This window comes from Pleurodeles waltl, chromosome 3_1, assembly GCF_031143425.1.
Source record: "Pleurodeles waltl isolate 20211129_DDA chromosome 3_1, aPleWal1.hap1.20221129, whole genome shotgun sequence".
NCBI classification, from domain to species: domain Eukaryota; kingdom Metazoa; phylum Chordata; class Amphibia; order Caudata; family Salamandridae; genus Pleurodeles; species Pleurodeles waltl.
The window spans coordinates 74542341-74564428 of NC_090440.1; the positions used below are offsets into that span (position 1 = coordinate 74542341).

Consider the following 22088-nt stretch of genomic DNA (forward strand, 5'->3'; position numbering starts at 1 on the left):
AGGTATCATATTTATCGGGAGACTTGGGGGAACGCTGGGTGGAAGGAAATTTGTGGCTCCTCTCAGATTCCAGAACTTTCTGTCACCGAAATGTGAGGAAAACGTGTTATTTTAGCCACATTTTGAGGTTTGCAAAGGATTCTGGGTAACAGAACCTGGTCCGAGCCCCACAAGTCACCTCATCTTGGATTCCCCTGGGTTTCTAGTTTTCAAAAATGTGCTGGTTTGCTAGGTTTCCCCAGGTGCCGGCTGAGCTAGAGGCCAAAATCCACAGGTAGGCACTGTTTTCTATGAAAAAATGTGATGTGTCCACGTTCTGTTTTGGGGCATTTCCTGTCGCGGGCGCTAGGCCTACCCACACAAGTGAGGTATCATTTTTATCGGGAGACTTGGGGGAACGCCGGGTGGAAGGAAATTTGTGGCTCCTCTCAGATTCCAGAACTTTCTGTCACCGAAATGTGAGGAAAACTTGTTTTTTTAGCCACTTTTTGAGGTTTGCAAAGGATTCTGGGTAACAGAACCTGGTCCGAGCCCCGCAAGTCACCCCTCCTTGGATTCCCCTAGGTCTCTAGTTTTCAGAAATGTACAGGTTTGGTAGGTTTCCCTATGTGCCGGCTGAGCTAGAGGCCAAAATCTACAGGTAGGCACTTTGGAAAAAACAGCTGTGTTTTCTATAAAAAAAATAGGATGTGTCCATGTTGTGTTTTGGGGCATTTCCTGTCGCGGGCACTAGGCCTACCCACACAAGTGAGGTATCATTTTTATCGGGAGACTTGGGGGAACATAGAATAGCAAAACAAGTGTTATTGCCCCTTATCTTTCTCTAAATTTTTTCCTTCCAAATATAAGAGAGTGTGTAAAAAAGACGTCTATTTGAGAAATGCCCTGCAATTCACATGCTAGTATGGGCACCTCGGAATTCAGCGATGTGCAAATAACCACTGCTCCTCAAAACCTTATCTTGATCCCATTTTGGAAATGCAAAGGTTTTCTTGATACCTCTTTTTCACTCTTCATATTTCAGCAAATGAATTGCTGTATACCCAGTATAGAATGAAAACCAACTGCAGGGTGCAGCTCATTTATTGGCTCTGGGTACCTATGGTTCTTGATGAACCTACAAGCCCTTTATATCCCCGCAACCAGAAGAGTCCAGCAGACAAAACGGTATATTGCTTTCAGAAATCTGACATCGCAGGAAAAAGTTACAGAGTAAAACATAAAGAAAAATGGCTGTTGTTTTCAGCTCAATTTCAATATTTTTTTATTTCAGCTGTTATTTTCTGTAGGAAAACCTTGTAGGATCTACACAAATGACCCCTTGCTGAATTCAGAATTTTGTCTAGTTTTCTGAAATGTTTATCATTCCGGGATCCAGCATTGGTTTCACACCATTCCTGTCACTAACTGGAAGGAGGCTGAAAGCACCAAATATAGTAGAAATGGGGTATGTCCCAGTAAAATGCCAAATTTGTGTTAAAAAATTTGGTTTTCTGATTCAAGTCTGCCCGTTCCTGAAAGGTGGTAAGATAGTGATTTCAGCACCAGAAACCCTTTGTTGATGGCATTTTCAGGGAAAAAACCACAAGCCTTCATCGGCAGCCCTTTTTTCCCATTTTTTTGGAAAAAACAAAATTTTCACTGTATTTTGGCTATTTTCTTGGTCTCCTCCAGGGGAAAACACCAACCCCTAGGATGTTGGAAAAAAAGGACGCAAATTTGGCGTGGTTAGCTTATGTGGACAAAAAGTTATGAAGCCCTAAGCGCGAACTACCCCAAATAGCCAAAAAAGGGCTCAGCACTGGGGGGGAAAAGGCCCAGCAGCTAAGGGGTTCAAATAAATGAATGTATGTGAAAGGGGGGCTAGGGAAAGATGAGGGGCACTTTTGCCTGGTGGTAGTGAGGGAATCCGAAGAGGTGATCATGGGGTGGAGGGTGCCAAAACAGACTGTTGCACAGGGTGCCACAAGCGCTAAAGCCAGCCCTGCTTTGAAGAGTGGGACCTTGAGAGGCAGTGAGCCATCTGTTGATTAGGATCCTCCAACGTAGAGGCTGCAGGATGTTCTAATCCCTTGTGCGAGAGGGGGATATGGTTTTATCTGAATTTCGTTTCATACAGTATATGCACCTTTTTGCTACATTCATATTTATTTTGGAAATATTTTCGGAGATGCACTGCGTGCCATTTCCCAGTCTGTGGGCCAGATTTACAAGAAACTGGTGCAGCGCGGTGCTACGCCTAAATCAGCAGCACTGCACGGTGCCAGTTTTGAAACGCAGGGATGCGGCGTATTTACAAGAATATGGCGCACCCCTGTGTTTCCACCTGCGTCTACGCTAAAGTTAGCTTCAAGTGCCAATGCAGGCACCGGTGCACTGTAGTGCAAGGGTGCCTGCATTGAGTGGATTGATTGTTTATGTGCAGGAAGGTATCCCTCCCTGCACATAAACAATCTACATAGCTATTTGCCACTTATTTGTGTGCTGCATAGTGTAAGTGCCAAACTTAATTTTTGAATGATTGTTTATATGCAGGAAAGGACACTGCTGCAGAATGCAGAACACCTAGAAAAAGCAAAAATTAGGAGAAATGAAAGCATTGGGGTGGCGCTGCAACAGATTTATAGATTCTTGTAAATCTGGGGCAGTGTCAAAAGCAATGGGTGTTGCGGTGGAACGCCCCCGCAACAGCCATTGCACGGCCCTCTGCTGCAGAAAACTGCATCCGGGGGCGTTTTTACAAGGCGGCATTAAGCCACAAAAAGTGGCTGAGCGCCGGCTTGTAAGTATGCATGATGCTATTGGGCTATTGAGGCTATTCTTGAGGCTATTCTTCACTCCAGACTATCCACATCTGTAATTAGTTTTGAGAGCACATCTGCCTTTCTTCTTTGCCCGCTTTTGTTGCACTTCTTCCCCCTCATGTATTTTCCTCTCCTTCTCCTACCATTTTACTTCTCTGGGCGGCTGTACATCGCCAAAAACAGCAAATGAGCCTACCAGATGCTTACGCATTTTTAACCAATATAGTTTTATAACAGAGAAAGCACTGAGCTACATGGTACCCATTAAATACTGTTTTTGGCAGCATTTGACCGGTGGAACGGTAGAAAACAGCATGAGCTGTAAACACTCACCATGGTCTGCTAGCTAGAAAATAAGCAACATCTCCTGAGCTTAGAAACTGACTTTGCCAAGAACATCGAGCATGCCACGTCCAAAGAATTCTTGTTCAACACGTTCCCATGTGTTTTTCATATTTTTGCATTAATACCCCTTAAAGAAACCAGAATAATGCTTAAATACAATGGCATCTAATGCACGAGGCTTTTCTTCTTCTCCAGTCACTCTCTGAACTTTTGAAATGTAATCTAGACTGCCACATTTGTTTAAAGAGGGAGTCTGAAGAGATGGTGACCAATGAAGTAGGTTGGCTCAATGATTCCATGAGATCATTAGCTCCAAAGATGAAACGGATGATATTATTACGCCTCTACCTTATATGGCAGCGAATGATGAGCCTGAGCAAGAGCATCTATGGGATAAACTAGTTATGTAAATTAGACAGTACCTATACTAATTGCCCGCCTTCCTAAAAGGTCCAGCTGGCTGAAGAGATGCTGACCAGGACTCAGTATCATTTGATATTCTTGCGGCGAGGATCACCAGGGCTCTCGAGGATCAGAGGAGGCCGGTCAAAAGCGTGTTAGATGTCAAGGATGCACTGATGCTCTTGAGGAGGTAGGTCTAGGTGTAGAACTCCAGAGATGCATAAAAGTAATTCTCGATGTCGCCACTGGACCATGAGAACCAGATGTGGTCGATGTTGATGTGAGATTTGCCTACACTGTGGGAGCTAGGATAAAGCGAGTGCTGATGTCCCAGTGTGTTGCGCTCGGTGGGAAACAGGAGGTTATGTCGATGTAAGAAGTGGCCTGTGATCTCATGGAGCTGAAGAGCTAGGTAACGATGTCGAAAATTCCTTGTGGTCTGAAGAAGCAGAAGAGCCAGGAAGTGATGTCATCATAGACGTCATTTAGGGGCCACCAGGGGTCGCAACTGTATCCCCCGCCTCCCAGCTTGCCCCTTGCAACCCCTGTCACTGCTTTTGTGACCCCCTAGCACTGCTTTTGAGACTCCTGGCTTCAGCGGTAGCAAAATCGATGCCAAGAACGGTAGAGCGGCACGCCATTGTAGGTGCTGGTCTTTACCCTCCTTTTCGGCCCATTTTCTATTAAGCTAATATTTAATAAGTATTAACAACCATTAGCAGAATAAGAAAATGAAACATCTGGAGCTAGGACAGGACCTCTGGTAGCTGTGGTAAGTAAAATAAAATGCTTATAAATGTATGTTGTGTGGATGCAGTGAGAAAGAACATGTCTATGTGTGTGAGTTTGTATGTGTGAGCAGTGTCTGTGTGTGTGCATGAAACTGAGGCCCTGATTTTAAAAACGTCCCCCCTTGCGCCTTCACGTGTGCAACGTATCTAAGATACGGTGCACCATCGCGGTAATAGGGAACTAGCGTCAGACTTTTTAATGCTAGTTCCGAGCTTTGCAGGATTACCGTAAAATAAATTGACACTAACCCTGCAAAGCCCATTGAGGCCCATTGTAAGCAATGGTGTGCCTCCTTTTAAGATTTCTTTGTTCTATTTTTTTCACCCCGCTAACGGGGGAACGCCCGCTTTGCATACATTATGCCTGGCATAGAGCATAATGTAGAGCAAAGGGTTACAATGTGCATGCATTGCGCCACTTTGTAAATTTGGTGCAGTGAATTTGGCCTCGTTGGACCAAGTTAGTGTAAAACAAATGATTCTAAAGTGGCACAAGGAGGCTCTAGGGGCTCTTAAATCTGCCCCTGAGCGAGAGTGAACCACAAGTAGTGAGAATGACTAAGGCTGGGGGGCAGCCTCATCACGACTGTGTGCCGGTGCAGAGTCACACAAAGTGTGAACAGATGCAAAGTTTTCATAAACCACTTACTTTCCAGTGCAAGACTTTTCTTCCCAGTGGAAAGTCACTTTAAAGTAGCACAAATATTGCTTAGTGCTGCTTTGTGCTACTTTGCATCACGGCACCCGCTTTGGGTATTATATTAGAATTTCCATGCTACTCCTGGTTTTTTTTATGCTAAGCCCTAGCTACTAAAAATATTAGACAGGCTTTTGCACCAAAAATAACACCTTGAGGCAGACGTTAAATTGGAGAAATGTTTTAATATCTTCTCACTTTTTACACGTTACATGTGTGCTGCACTATAGAACACACATGCAATGTGTGAAGGGTTTTAAACTTTGTCTAGCCATAGTATTTTGCACTGGAATGCACACACCTTTACACCATGGTACAAAGTAACACGTGTGGTGATAGGCTGTCTTTGTGCCAGGGCAGGAGAGGACGGCATTAGTGCCACATCTTAGTAGATATGATCTTGCAATGCCCCCTTTCCCTAGCGCAGCACAGAGTAACAACTTTGGTTGCTGTGCTGCATGGCGCGATTTTTGTTAGTAAATGCTCCCCTAAGTGTCATTGAGCATGAGTGAGTCAGTGAGTGAGAATAAGCGAGTGAGAGGAAGAGTGACTGCAAAAAATGGGAGGAGAGTATGTGGGCGAGAATGAATGAGTGTGAGGGAGTGTGAGGAAGAATGAGAGGGGCTGTGAGAGTGCCTAACTATGAGTGAGAATGAATGAGAGAGTGCAAGTGTGAATGAGTGAATATAAGTGAGCATGAGTGAGAATGCTGTGTTATGCCCACAAGTGTGCCCTTGACCCTGGCATACTCAAGGTAATTCTTGCCTTAAGGAAGCATCCATGGGAATATTCTGGCACTGGCAGTCTAAAGGTAGCTCTTCACGTGACAGGCACCAATGACAAATTGTTAGCAAGCGAGGGCACGCTAGCTGTTATACTTGCCAAATGGGTGCACCCATGAGAAAATGCTGGCATTGACAAACTGAATGTTATTCTTGGAATAGGGGACACCCATGGTAAAATGCTGCTGCGAGCATATAAAAGGGAGTTCAACCACAGCAATATGGGGGGGGGGGGCATTGATGACCAAATGCTAGCCTGAAGATATTCTTTTACATAAGGGTCACCCATAGTCATACCCCACTAATGGCAACATTCTGCCACTGATGTAATCGGTGTAAATTTTGGTCTGAAATTGCACTCATGGCATATGGGGAGCACCCATGAGAATATACTGGACCTGGCACAATTGAAGTAATTTTTGATATATTGGGGCCAGCCCTAGGAAAATTGGAAAAAATTGGATCGACTCTTGGGGATAGTCAGGTTAAACTGGCCTGGCACACCATGAAATACTTGATATTTATTTAGTTCTTTTTCGTAGCTTGTGGCTTTTTAGCAAGTTTAAAATGCACTATCTTGTCTCATTTTCTTAAGGTTTTCCTTGGAGGAGAGATCTTAGAACTCTCACTCGAAGATGCCAGGCTCACTCACTACAATTTTGGGCAAGTATTATGCGTTACCACTTAAAAGATAACCAGCGCCCGCTCCAAGAACAGAAAGTAAACAGCACCCTGATGAGCACTGTTTATTTTCTGTAGCTGCCACTGGGACATCACATGTTTGATGTTGCAAAATTAATAAATTCGGCAGTGCAATGTGTATTCTTCTGATTGATTAAATAAAAAATGGACTAAAACAAGCATTGTAAACAAATTGTTGAAATGTTTCACTGTGGTGAAAACATGGAAAATGAAGTGTCTGAATAAAACCTTCATCTCTGTGCTCACGTGAGTGATACAGCATTTGAAACATTCTTAAATAAAAATGTACGAACAGTAAGGAATGACTTAGGCCAATAATATAGTTCATATTCAATACATGGCCAATGTCAATCCAGACATATGGACCTAACTACTATTTATTTTTACTTAAATCTCTTTTCCTTCTCCCTTTGATTTTTCAACACTATTCCCACTGCAGTATGTACTAGGGAAACTATTAAATTGTGATCGTTTGTAGTATAAATAATTTAGATTCATAGTACTGTTGTGTGTTTTGTGACACTATGGGGTTCATCGCCAAGATCTGACCACCATGCGGCCGCACCCCCGCCGCGGCCATTTAGAGATCCCCGCTAGGCCGGCGGGCGGAAATCTGGTTTCCGCCCGCCGGCCCAGCGGGGATCACGGCTGCAACTTAGGAGCCGGCTCCAAATGGAGACGGCGGTGTTGCGGGCGTGCGATGGGTGCAGTTGCACCCATCGCGCTTTTCACTGTCTGCAGAGCAGACAGTGAAAAGCTGCATGGGGCCCTGTCAGGGGGACCCTGCACTGCCCATGCCAGTGGCATGGGCAGTGCAGGGGCCCCCAGGGGCCCTACGACTCCCCGTTCCGCCAGCCTTTTCCTGGCGGTGCAAACCGCCAGAAAAAGGCTGGCGGTCGGGGACTCGTAATCCCCTGGGCAGCGCTGCAAGCAGCGCTGCCCAGGCGGATTATCACGCCGGGGCAAAAGTGGCAGAATACCGCCGGCCCCGGCGGTGCGATACGCCTGGAAGCACCGCCAGCCTGTTGGCGGTGCTTCCATCGTTTTAGCCCTGGCGGTCCCGTACCGCCAGGGTCAAAATGACCCCCTATTTCCTCTTCAGAGAACACACAAAATTTTTCAAGTCATACTAACAGAAACGGGTAATGATCCCCCGGCATATCATGTCAGCTCCATAACACAAAAGGCATCTGATACAGACATTTGTCTGTGTTGTGTTATTACATCAGTCGTGGATTTATTATGGAAGTTAAACCATATCAAGTATTAGAATTTCATCAGAGTGAAGTTTTGTGACATCACTCCCTAGGAAGATTCAGGGTCAAGGGTCATATGATGTCACTTCCTGGAATGTCTGTAAGGTCAAGAGCGTGTGATGTCACGTCTGCTACCTCTGGTATTTTGGTGAATCGATGTCCATGGATGTCAGCAATGGAAGACCTAAAGAAGAGGAGAAGGCTGGTGTTGGTGGGGCAATGGCTTGTTCTCTGAAAAAGCAGAGATGCCATATGGTGTTGTCAGCAATGACTTGTTTTCTGTGGAAGCAGACAAGCCAGGAACTGATGTCAGCAATTATTTGAAGTATGAAGAGAGACCGGGCAGGAGTTGATAGGCAATGGCCTGAGCTCTGAAGAAGCAGAGAAGCCAGGCAGTGATGTAAGCAATGGCTTGTAGCCATAGGAGGCAAGTGCTGGACATGGGAATGGTCAGCCCTCTGAAGAATCAGAGACAGCGGGTCTTTGTAAACTCAAAGTCATTTCAAAAGTTTATATTGTGTGATGCACTAAATTAATTGGAAATTCCTCAATGCTACTATTAAACTTTGTGATAAATGAAATGATCCAGAATCTTTTTTTTTTTACTTTTAAATTGAAAATGTACAGCTTTGGAGGGAATAAGATTAGAGGGGATTGCCAAAAGTGGAGGAATATAGGCCCTCATTACGAGTTTGGCGGGCGCGGAGGGCGCTCGCCAAACTTGTACTGCCACCTGATCTGCCTGTGCGGCCAGAACAACGCCGGCCCTGCGGTGAACAGGGCCTTAACATTGATGCTGGCTCGTAATTGAGCCGGTAGCAATGTGGCGGTGCACGGGTGCAGCAACACCCGTCTCGCTTTCCACTGCCCGTAATTCGGGCAGTGGAAAGCGTGATGGGGCTGTCCATGGGGGCCCCTGCACTGCCCATGCCAAGTGCATAGGCAGTGCAGGGGCCCCCCATGGAGCCCCCAGGCACCCCCTTTTCCCAGCCTTTGCATGGCAGGGCTACCGGCAAAAAGGGGTCTCGTAATCCCCAGGGCAGCGCTGCAAGCAGCTCTGTCCTGGATGATTGAGTCCGCCGAGACTGCCAGGCTGGCAACAGGAGGCAACCTAGTGGTGTTGGCGGTCCGACAGTGACGGCTCTGCCACGGTCATAAAGTGGAGGGCGGAGTGCTGCTTTGGCGGTGGTCTGACCTTCACCGCGGCGTAATGAGGCCCATAGTTTAATTACAAGTAAACTTAAAGAGCCTCGGGTCATTCTTGCACAATATGCCAGGTTTATGGCAATCTTGGACAAATCAGAAAATGATTGGGGGATGAATACTGTCTCTACTGTATATAACATTTGGATGGCCATATTATTCTACAACTATGCACCACAGGCACAAGCAGGTGGGGAATCACTGCTATAAAACCAGAAGTAATACGTCCCATTCTTATTCATATTTACCTCTCTGGAGTTTATATTGGCAAAGCAACTGACGAGTAACAACTTAATCTAAAGTCAAAAGAAAAGTCTCTTCGGCACACCCATCCATACATATACGACATCACGTACATAGGCCTAACATTTTACTTTCACGATCATCTACACTGCCCATTTCTAAGTTAAACATTAAACAAACTCTCTAACCACAAAACAACAACAGCCAGGAGATGCTAATGAGTCATGGAAGACCCAGGTTCAAACAAAAGACCTGCTGCTTGAGAATGCATTATAATGCCAAACTAATTGTAGTACATAGCGTATGAATACCAATAACAACAATACCATAAGAAATACTATTTTTATATAAATATATAGACTGATTCACAAACTACATGTTGAAGTATGTAAACTAATACTATACCAGCACAGTATGCAATTCACAGACCAGCAGCGGGAGACCACCATGTCTGCCTCTCCTATCTTTTCTGTGTGGTACTCTCTGCACACGTAAGTATGCTACTCGTAGTGTTAAATGTAAGAGGGACCGTTGGAGTGGTGAGAAAATGGGGAAATAATTACTCAAAATGTGTAGGGTTATGGGAAACTTAAGGAGAGCTTTGAGGGGGCTTGTGAATATAAGATACCCACCCAGGGAGGGGTAAGACAGCCCTAAAGATGTAAAAACAGGCTTAAATGAATGCCAGTCCAGCTTTGGAGTAAGTCAAGCACCACACATGGCCAACCCCTTCTACCACAACACATACATAGAAAACAACGGGGGCTAGTAATTAATTAGTAAACTTAATTTCAAAATAATAAATTAACCTTTTTAAAAAAAAATATATATATTTTTTTAAATAAACTAATACACAACTTTTAATCAAGTTTACTAAAATTAAACAAAAATAAAAAAGTAAGTGAGGGTTGAGGGTGGGGTTTTAAAAAATCTTGTTCAAAAATGATTATTTCTCAATTAAATTAATAGACTTCAATTATTGTATTATTTAATAAACCTTTTCTTTGATGATTGTGCTGTAACACTGTATTCCATTCATTCCAGGCTACCATTAAATACTCTAAATGGTTTTATATATATATATTATACATATATTTCACATTTATATTATACATTAAAATATTTAATTAAAAAAATAAAAATGAACTTCATTAAATGTCCCTATACTTTCTCGTCAGGAGGTCTTCACCATGGTGGTGGAGATCTTCACCAGCAGGCGAAAAGCCACTAGCAGTAACTTTACATCAATAAATTCTGCTGTGGAGGGCATAGAGCCATGTAAGTCTACACCTAGGTATAAATCTCCAGTCCGAAATGGTCAATTGGGAAAAGTGGAGAGTTACACTTAGGTGTGGGAGTAGATCTGCATGTGAGTAAATATACACATGTATATTTACATGTATATTTACCTTTCTTCATTGCCCCCACTAGCATGTTTAGAGATATGTACCACTTTCCTCCCCCCGTCTTGGTGATTTGTTCAGAAGCACAGATAAATTTACTAGAAACCCATAAAACAGATCATTTGGCAGATACAAAGGCAGAGAATGAGTGAGCAAAAATAGAGAGACATAGATGGCCAGACAGACAGCTAGACAGACCAGTGGATGGGTGGAGGGGCATAGCCCCCAAGTGGACTCTTAAACCTACATTCAACAATTCCTTCATTCCCCTATTCATTAACAAAGACACTATTTAGTCATGCCATTCATCCATCTCATTGACAATTATTGATAAACTAGAAAATTGATTCCTCTAATTCCTCAGAATGTCAACATCTCATCCTTTTATTCAGCTGAACAGTTATTCAGTAATTCAGTCTATTGCATTTTCATTCATCTATTATCTCTTTCAGGCAAATGGTGGCTAATTTTTGCATGTGCTGAGCCATGCAATGACTTCTTTATTTATATCTCCATTCAAATATTTATTTAGCTGCTCAATCCTCCACTAACCTATTGCTTCACCCTTTTGATGAGGTGCTTGTTTCTTTGTTTATTGAGGGTGTGATCCAGAGTTTGACCGAGAGGGTACTCATTCACAAACATGACAGAGTATCCGGTCCGCCAAACTCTTGTTCTGCCCACCCTATTTAGAGTCAGACAGACTGTCAGCTGTCCGTCGGCGATGCCCCAGTTGGCTTCGGAGACAGAAAACTTACTTCAACAGCCTGACAGAGTGCTGACCGTCAGTAAGGACATTAGACCTCCCACACTACTTTGGGTCCTTTTTAGGTCGAGCATAGCAGCGCGCATGTGCTGCTTTTCCAATGTGTTGGTATGTATCTGGGCTTTTAACCACACCCATCTCACGCCCATTAGTACCACTCGTTCGTGGTCTTGCCCTTCAAAATTCCTTTGATGACATTGGTAAATGGTTTACGTTTGTCCCTCCTTGGGGAGGTTTGTTACCGCCTTGGCCATCGACCCTGTTACATGGCTGATTGCACTTTTGCCAATAAGTTTGACTGCAAGCAAACTTCTTTTTCCTTTTGTGTGTGTCTTCACACGTGTGCTAATGGTGGCCGTAGCGCTGTGAATCGGCTTACTTATGTGAAACTGTTTTACTTTTCATTTTCACTTTATGTGGCAAAAAAAGTCAGGTTAGGAGTTTACAACGCTATTAGCTCTAACTCGAGCAAATGCGAGACCCATTGCATTGCAAATGCTTGTTTACTGTCTGTCACCACCAGTGAAAGCCTGGCAGTGCTGAACAGAAAAATAAAAATAATGACACAATCAGATGGAAAAACTCCCTGGATGAGGGAGTCATTAGTTATTTGTTTTTGAAAAATCAGACTTCCTCTTTGAAAGTTTGTTTTTGAAAAAAGTTTGGTGGATGGCCATCAAAACTGATGACGTAGTCAACTAAACTTTTAGTACCTTTAAAGGTTTGTGATGCCGGTACTTCGGAAGATATAGAGATCACCGATGGACAGAAAATGATCTTAAATATGTTGGTCTTTAACCTGTAAGGACGGCAGACGTAATGTTGTCCTCCAACCTGATAGAGTAAGGGCCACCAAACTCTAGATAATCAATTTCTTGTTTTACTTCTCGACAGCCACTCATTCGTGGTCATTAATCATTCATCCACTCATCCTTTATGCGTGCCTCCATGAAACCACTTAATAGCTTATTTTGACATCAGATAACTGTTCCATTTTTTTACCTAATAATATTTGTAACCTTTTCTCATTGAGTTTTTTGCACATTTAGTAAAATATTTTTTCAATGAATTTCAATCTGACCTCTCCAGTATACACGCTACGGGCCTGATTCACAAACTGCACTTTTTAGTACATTTTGTAGTACCACAAAATTTACTAAAAATGCTATTTACAAACTATGTGCGGACTTTACGCCTCCACATTACCTATACTTATTTGTGGGGAGTTCTCCGCCCCAACTGTGGAGTGTCTGCGCACATAAGTATATGTTTCAGTAGTACAACTGGAAGGAACTGGAGGGAGTGGATGGGAAAAGGGGCAGACTTACTACAAAAAGGGATGGGATTATGGAAGACTAAGAAAGGTGTAGGGAGGGCAAGGGAGGGGTTTAGGGAGGGACGTCATCCACCCATATAAAAGTAAGCTAATTGCTTTACACAGGCGGTGGAACCATATAACATACACTTTTGCAGTACATTTACATGCGGAGTGTGTGACTACGAAAAGTAGTAAACTTACTCTAAAGTGTAAATTACTCAAAAGTGTAAGTTGCCTTTGTGAATCAGGCCCTACAAGTATAAAGAAGAATGAAAAAATGACAATGTTCTTCTTACTGCTTGTGGATGCTGGTCTATCTTCTTCACCAGGCTGGGCTCCATCTGGACGAGCGACAGCACCTTCTGGGTCTCCGGTGGGTTTAGAATACAGAATGTCTCCCTCTGTAGTTGCAAAATTAGCACCAAAATTACTATCACCTGTGGAATTATCATCCACATGGCTTTCTGAATCCCCACCTCCTGCAGCATGGCCCTCATGACTGCCTGGAGTCTCATCAGTGTACGTGACACTGTTGCCTGAATGACTGTCATCTTTGCCATCAGGATGCCAGGCAATAGGTTTAGTTTGATGAGGCCTACCATCATATTTGTCTGTTCCAGCATTTGAATCTACAAAATTTGACATGTCCGAATCCTCTGACTCTGTGACACTGAGTACATTAACATAAGGATGTCCAGCAGCATTCGATGAATCCGTTACAGCATCATCAATGCTTGGGTGGAATCCATGCCTTTTGGGTTTATCTGTGGAACTAGTGGATGCAGAGTGGTGAAAACCATCAGGCAAGGGCTCATCTGTTGCATCACCTGGTTCTTGGTCAATTGACCCAACAGGATGGTGTCCATGATGGGAATGACCAGGATGAGTGGTATGTGTTGTGTCACCAGAACCACGTGATCCATCAGCATGGGACCCGTGATCTGAATCTCCAGGTTGGGGGCCCCCTGTTGTGTCTTCATCCATTCCTTGGTCAGGGGATACAGCAGGATGATGATTTTGATCTGAATCTCCAGGTTGGGGTGCATCTGTTGTTTCGTCATCATAATGGGAGTCACCAGGATGGTGGTCGTCAGTCAAATCAATGTTGGGATAGAATCCAGGACTTTTGTGTGTATCCATGGCAGTAGTGGTCACTGGGTAGTGTGAACCATCAGTAAAGGGCTCATCTGTTACATAATCTGGTTCTTCATCAGGTGATTTATTAGGATGGTGCCCATGATGGGAATGACCTGGGTGAGTGCCATCGGTGGTGTCATCTGACCCATGGTGAGAAGATCCACCAGGATGATCATCTTGGCCTGAATCTGCAGGAGGGGGCGCATCTGTTACATCATCATTTAATCCATCTCCATGAGAAACAATGTAAGGGTCTTCAGGATGGGGCCCACTTGTTGAGTCATCATGCGATCCATGGTCAACAAATCCACCAGGATGATGCTCCCCATGTGGATCTCCATTATGAGGGGTATCTGTTGTGGCTTCTTGGCCAGGACCAGGAATCCCACCAGGATGAAGCACATGACTTGAGTCCCCAGCCTGAGGCGAGTGTGTTACTTCCCCCTCTGCTCCTTGGTCAGAAGACCCCTCGGGGTGATGTTTGTGATGTGAGCCTTCGGTATGCTGGTCACCGGTTTCATCTTCAGATGCATCCTCACCAGACTGCTGTCCTTTTTCTGTGTCTGTTCTGTCCGGACGCTTTGAGTCTGTAAAGACACATTGTAAAATTTAACACTGTTCAAGTATTTTTCAAGCCCTTTTCAATTACAGATGCAAAAATTCTGAACAGGAGAGCAAAGCTCTGTTGTCATAGGATACCGCGTCTTTTCAATGTAGTTGACTTGCCATGATCATGTAACATACCAAGTTGCATCAAGACAGCCATCTCGGCCCACTGCAGCGGAGAATGGAATGGGGCAAGGCACATTGATAAGGAATGGCATAAGGCAATAAGGCACGGTGATGTGATAAGGGGTGGGGCACGGTTGGGGCGGCTCATTGTGAGCAGAGCAGTGAGAATCAGGATGGTAACACAAGAAGGTCAGAACAGTGACGAGGGGGTTGTATGACGTTACAATGCATGCCTTTAACCTTCAGCCTCTACCATGCATGCCCTTACAACAAATGCTTTGATCCCGCATGAAAGTACATAGATATATATATATACCCCAAGTCCCCCATCTGGTTTCCATCACTCCAAACCTTTTGTTACACTACCCACCTCTAAACCTGTACTTATCCCTTTCCACTACCTCCCCATAACCTCTAAATTTGATATTTAGCTTAATTACTTTCTTTTTTAGGTAGGGGACAATACCTCCCAAACCCTCCACGTTGTTTTAAATGTACTCCTACCCTTCGTTTACCACTGCCCACCTCTAAACCCCAAATTACCCATACTTTCTGTTACCAATACCAACACCTAAACCCTAAAATTACCCATACCTCCATTTACCACTACCTACCCCTAAACTCTAAATTTAATATTTAATTTAATTACTTCTCTTTTTTATTTACTCCTAACCTTCCTTGATGACTACCCACCTCTATACCCCCAAATTACCCATACCTCCATTTATCACTACCTACCCCTAAACTCTAAATTTAATATTTTATTTAATGACTTCTCTTTAGGGGAAAATGCCCCAAGTCCCTAATCTTGTTTTTTACTTTATTTACTCCTAACCTTCCTTGACAACTACCCACATCTAAACCCCACAATTACACATACTTTCTTTTACCACTACCTACACATAAACCCTAAATGTAATATTTAATTTAATTATTATAATTTTAAGGGAAAACACCTCGAAGCCCCCACCTTTCTTAATTTACTCCTAACCTTGCATTACCACTGCTCACCTGTAAACCCTAAAATTACCCATACTTTCCATTACCAATACCCACCTCTAAACCCTAAAATAACCCATACCTCTATTTACCACTACCCACCCCTAAACCCTAAATGTAATATTTAATTAAATTACTTTATTTGTAGGGGAAAATATCCCACCCCCCACCTTTTCTTAATTTACTTCTAACCTTGCATTACCACTGATCACCTCTAAACCCTAAAATTACCCATACTTTCCATTACCAATACCCACCTCTAAACCCTAAAATTACCCATACCTCTATTTACCATTACCCACCCCTAAACCCTAAATGTAATATTTAATTAAATTACTTTATTTGTAGGGGAAAATATCCCACCCCCACCTTTTCTTAATTTACTTCTAACCTTGCATTACCACTGATCACCCCTAAACCCTAAAATTACCCATACTTTCCATTACCAATACCCACCTCTAAACCCTAAAATTACCCATACCTCTATTTACCATTACCCACCCCTAAACCCTAAATGTAATATTTAATTAAATTACTTTATTTGTAGGGAAAAATATTCCACCCCCCACCTTTTCTTAATTTACTTCTAACCTTGCATTACCACTGCTCACCTCTAAACCCTAAAATTACCCATACTTTCCATTACCAATATCCACCTCTAAACCCTAAAATTATCCATACCACTATTTACCACTACCCACCCCTAAACCCTGAATGTAATATTTAATTAAATTACTTTATTTGTAGGGGAAAATATTCCACCCCCACCTTTTCTTAATTTACTTCTAACCTTCCTGTACCACTGCCCACCCCTAAACCCTACAATTGCCCTAACCTCCATTTATCACTACCCCTAAATTTAATATTTAAGTTATTTACTTTCTTTTTTAGGGGAAACATCCCAAGCCCCCATCTTTATTTAGATTGGCCCTAACCTTCCTACACCACGCACCTCTAAACCATTAAATTACCCACCCCAAAACCCACAAAATAATTTCTCCTCCCTTTACCACTACCCACCCCGATCCTTAAATTTTCCCTTACCTCCCTCTACCACTACCCTTCCCTTAAATTAACATTACTTCCCACTACCACTACTCCTGAATCCTAACTATACCCTTACCTCAATTTACGACTACCAAATCCTAAATCTTAAAATTACTGATATCTCCCTTTACCACTACCCACCCTAAAATCAGAGGTGGCTGCCACAAATCTCGAGAGGGAGAGACAGAGGGGGGAAAACAAATAACAAATAAATTAACAAAAAATAAACGTACCTGTTACTGCAGCCGCTGCTCGCCTCAAGCTCCTCCTTCGTTGGTGATGGTGTCACAGCAGTCCATGGGACACGAGCACAGACTCCCCACGCAAACCTGGCGCTGCTCTTATGCTGAACCTAGCATGAGAGCAGCATCAGGATTGGTCTGACTTGCTTGGTCTGCTGCTCAGACACCACATGGGAGTCTGTGCAGTTTCTCCAACCCGACAGTGCAACACAGCCGGGTTGGAGAAACCTAAGTGCGCATGTCAGTTTGGCCGTTTGGCTGGCCGAAGACAGCCGGCCAAACTGACCTGCACACTTAGTGCACTAACTCCACATCCGCCTCCCCCTCCCATGGTCCAGCCCGTCCCTCCCTTCACATGCTTTTCACACGCTTACCTCTATTTACCACTACCCATCTCTAAACCCCCAAAATTTACCTTTACCTCCCAAGACTACTACTCAAGCCTAAACTCTGAAACTACCCTTAACCCCCTTTACCACTACCCATCTGTAAACCCTAAAACTACCACTAACACCTTTTAGAGCTATTCCCTTTATCATTGCCCACCCCTAAATCCTGAAATTACCCTTACCATCCTTTACCACTGCCCATCCGTAAACCCTAAAATTACCATTACCACCCTTTAGCACTATTCACCCTTAAACTTTCAAATGATTTTACCTCCATTTACCACTTCTCGCCCCTAAATCCTAAAATGACCATTACCTCCCTTTAGCTCTATTCACCCTTACACCTTAAAATGAGCTTTACCTCCATTTACCACTACTCACCCCTAAACCCTCAAACTACCATTACCACTCTTTAGCACTATTCACCCTTAAAAAGTAAAATTAACTTTACCTCCCTTTATCACTACCCACCCGTAAACCCTAAAGTTACCCTTATGGCCCTTTACCACTACCCACCCGTAAACCCTAAAGTTACCCTTACCTCCCTTTACCACTACCCACCCGTAAACCCAAAAGTTACCCTTACCTCCCTTTACCACTACCCACCCGGAAACCCGAAAGTTACCCTTACCTCCTTTTACCACTACCCACACGTCAACCCGAAAGTAAGACCCACCCGTAAACCCGAAAGTTACCCTTACCTCCCTTTACCACTACCCACCCGTAAAACCTAAAGTTAACCTTACAGAAATTTGCAATATTTATACTCACCTTAAATATACTTACCATGCGTGGTAAAGTCATGCCTAGTAAGGGTATCTGAGTGGTAAGGTCATGCATGGTAAAGGCATCTGAGAGGTAAAGGCATTGCTTGGCAAAGGATTTTTGAGTATTCATGGGAAGTCGTGGTGAGGAGAATGGGTTTATTAGTGAGTTGAGAAGGCAACTCATGGGTGCTAGTTTCCAGTCCTAGGAAGGAAGGGGTTTTAGGTGTCCCCAACATGCCACAAGAAGTCACTCCAAGGCAGCTTTCATGGTGACGCGATTTGCATTTTCAAACCAACTGTGGCAAAGAGACTCCGAACCCGTAGCAATATGATCTCTCTGTTTGTTCTTACAAAGCCCGACATATCGCCGCTGTCTCTGGAATTACCAGTACAATTGATCACTCTACTTGGTCCGCCTTCTCAGAGTTAGAAAATGCAAAAGTTTGAGCTCCGCCCTAGAGGCCGCTACAGGAAGTGCAGTGTCAGCATATCTTCAGGTGCAATTAAATAGCTCGGTCTGAAAAGGCATTTGTAAAGCATTAAAAACAAACTATACCATGGAAGACTGGAGGAATATGAGTCCTCACCCCATTACACACATTTGCAAGCTTTCACACTAAAAATGTTGTTCTTATGTGTTTGTTAGGTAAGTGTTAGCTATCAACAGTCAGCACAACATAATCTTGATGTAAAGAAGGCTGGGGAAATTGTACATTTCAAAGGCTGTATATGATCTCATTCACAAAGAAATTAGCAACTGTGAGAGTGGCAGATTTTGTAAAGTTTCTCATCTTTTGGGATTCTCAAAACATCCGTGGCCAACTCATAGAAAGTCGTAAAATGCATAGACTTCCATGTGCAGTACCCCAAATCAGTAAAGTGCAACACTTTAAAGTCAGTGTCAAGTTTCAAATGAACATTAACTTTTTTTTCTTTTTTCTTGGTATTGAAAATTGTATGGCCTTTGCATCATTGTTTTAAAATGTTAAAAAGTCAAACTATCTAGATAATTTTGCCACATAATGTTTTGCATAATTAACCTTTATTACAAAATATGCAACATAATTTGCCTTTCCCTACAGTGTAATTTATTTTTCTTTGCAGCATGATGCCAGTGACCTTAACTGAAGGTATTCGCATTGCTTTTCACTAACATCTGTAAAGGAAAAACCTTATATCTCTAAATCTGTTTGTGCAGGAGACCATTGGTCTTGCACGGCTCTTCCCCCCGCTCTGCACATCTCAGTGTGCAGAGCTCCACAAGGGACATCCTGCCCGGTCTCTCGAGGCATCTGTTGGGTTCTTCCAGGCTTCCCAGTCCACCCACTACCTTGAACATTTCGCACTCCAAAGTTGGACATTACCTTGTATGATGGAGTGGTCAGAGTCAAGGGGCACATGGAACTGATAATCTTCTGGTAAAATAACCTTTTCACACACCTTTTCACGAGTTTCTGAATGTAAAAAAAATAGAAACAGAATTATGTAAACTGCAAATGAATCTTCAGATGACACACAATCGACTAAACATTTTCTGCGAAAAAGTTGGCTTTGATGTTTACAACATTCAGAACCTGTTGTCAAAGCATGCATCTTTCATTCTGAGATACCATCAACGGATAGCAGTGGAAATGTGTTTAGTGGAATACAAGGATTATAGGTTTATTTGTTTCTAACTAATTATTGATTTTAGATTTCATTAAAGAATGTGTAGGTTTATGAAACCAGCGAAGTTGCTGTAGTGAAGTATAAAAAGATATAGCAGTAAAAATCTTGAAATAAGTCAGATTTGTAGGAAAAAGCCTAAAAGAACTTCATGGGAGAAAAATTCCCCACAATCAAAATCAATCAAAAATCAATTTTCTGGGAGCTTTCCCTCATATCTGATGGTTCTCCAAGAAGATAAACTTCATCCAGGGAACAGAATATCAAATTCTGCATTTTCCGGCTGGCCTCAGATGAACTTGACACCTGGTGACAATAACATTCACGTCAACCTCAAAAATGCAGGTGAAGCCAGGTGCTGAACAGGGCGATCCCATACAGGAATAAACACTTTTTGGAGGGTGATTTAGGTTTGAAATACTAGTGACCCCACTGAAGTCTATTAAGGCATTTTGTTTGCCTGGTGGGTGATGGAAGACACATTTGGCAGGTGACACCCGTCAAATGTGGGTGAGTCGACAAGCAAAGACATGGCATAAAGTGAGGCAACTTGGTAATTTATTTTGCATTTTTCCTTTCTTGAGGGTAATTTTCTTGATAGACTGTTAGAAAAGAAAACGCATTTGTGCTGGTCTCGGTATCGAAATAGAAGTAGGACAAATAGTCCTTGGAGCCTTTAACCCCTGATATTCCTCACTTTTCATAGAACTGACAGAAGTTCTGCTTGGAGATGCTTTTTCTACCTCTAGACTTTGTTTCTTCGACACTCTACTCATTGTCCTCGCGTGAAAAGGAACCCGATACAAATAACTGTAGACAATGACAAAATGGCCGGCTTAAACTTTTCTTTCCTGGTAGTCGTTGCTTGGGCCTGGCTCGCAGAATCAGCTTCCTGACCTGTCGTTGTGAAGGGAGAAAGTCCCTATAGAAGATTTCTGGTTTCCTCCTTGTAAATGGAAGCACAGAAGGAAACTTGCAGAGGCTCTTGAAATATCAGCAGACCCTTTTCCGTGAACAACTCAAGGTGGACACAAGATATTCCACACACATATGAAACTACAGCATGTTACCTATATGCTCAGCTCAGTTTTTTTTTTTAAAGTCCATGTGTGGCCGAATCTGACCTCCTGCAAGCATGTGCAACCACCCTCCTGTCTGAACCTTCCACAGTGCATTGCACAACTTCTCAAAATTGGACTGTGCCATCCTTTCTTTGCAAAGTGCATGATCAACCTAAGTGCTATCTGGTGCCACCTGGCAGAAGTTTAGTTTGGCTAACTCAGCGGTAGTCATGGGAACCACCTCGGGAGCTTGAAAGTTTGAGTGAACTCACCTGGATTTTTCTTTGTTGCCAAAGAGTCAAGCACAGACCTCTGCAGAAGATGCATTAGTCAATTGGACCACCAAACCAAGCAAAACTCTGTGTTGTGTTTTGTTAGCACTACAAGGAGATTCTAGTCTCCTGCCCTTGCACATTGACCTGGGCATGCAGGGAGTGCAACAAAGTGACATGATGAAAAATAAATATAACACTTTCCAGCCTATTCCTGCATAAGCACCTCCTGGACGACTTGGCCAACCGAGTGCCCTTTTCCAAGAAGATGAATAAAGTCCCATCTGACCATCTGCTGGGATTAATTTAATGCATAATCTTGAATTTACACGTGCATATAATCAGGAAGTCCATCCATGTCCAAAGTGGCAGATTTCAAAGCTGGCACTCTCATTTAGCACGTGGGACCTTGTGAGGATTCTGGGCATGCTACCCACCTCCAATGTCCCCTTGCTGGGTGAGTGGGACACGCCTTCTCAGAATAAGCAGTAAGAGATCCTTTCTCACAATAGGAGCTGCATCGTTTTTAAAGCCTGGTATTAAGAGGTGGGGCGAGGAGATAACGCATTTTACAACAAGTTCTTGGAGCCTCGTGTTGGTTATCAGGGAGCTGACCTGATATGTGGCTTACCTTACCCCAGCCCTACCAGCTTTTTGGGAAAGGTGGGTTGGTTGACAACATAATCATTGGATTCTTCATCATGTCAAAGCCTCTAAAAGTCTGAACGACGGTCACACATTATGGTCACACGTCATGGTAAGTTCTTCCTCCAGAGATGTCAGCATGTTGCATCTGACTCGGGTACTCCAGGGTGACAGACATGGAAAAGGGAGGACTCTCTTCTTGGAGGCGAGCGCACTAGGTTCCAGGAGGGTGGCATTTACCCTCAAAAGGGCATAGGCAGTGTCATGAGTTATTGGTTTGCTTGTGTGTTCCCCCAAAGTGCTGGACTCAGGCAAGCATCAGACCCTCACCAGTTGGCAAGGCAAGTTCAGGTACAAACTGCATGCCCTATCGCCTCTAAGTATCCCTTTGTTCATGGATTCAGCCAATGGCTAGTTCCT

General features: G+C 43.3%; 1 protein-coding gene across 1 annotated transcript in view; it reads right to left on the minus strand.

Moving 5' to 3' along the window:
* The window catches only part of CD44 (CD44 molecule (IN blood group)), a 168289-nt gene that overhangs the window by 39971 nt on the left and 106230 nt on the right, over window positions 1–22088 (minus strand). Inside the window, exons 4-5 of the mRNA XM_069221838.1 lie at window positions 19390–19479; window positions 13009–14436 (exon numbers count right to left, since the gene is read on the minus strand). Coding sequence (XP_069077939.1) covers window positions 13009–14436; window positions 19390–19479 — 1518 coding nt within the window. The remainder of the gene's footprint in view (window positions 1–13008; window positions 14437–19389; window positions 19480–22088) is intronic.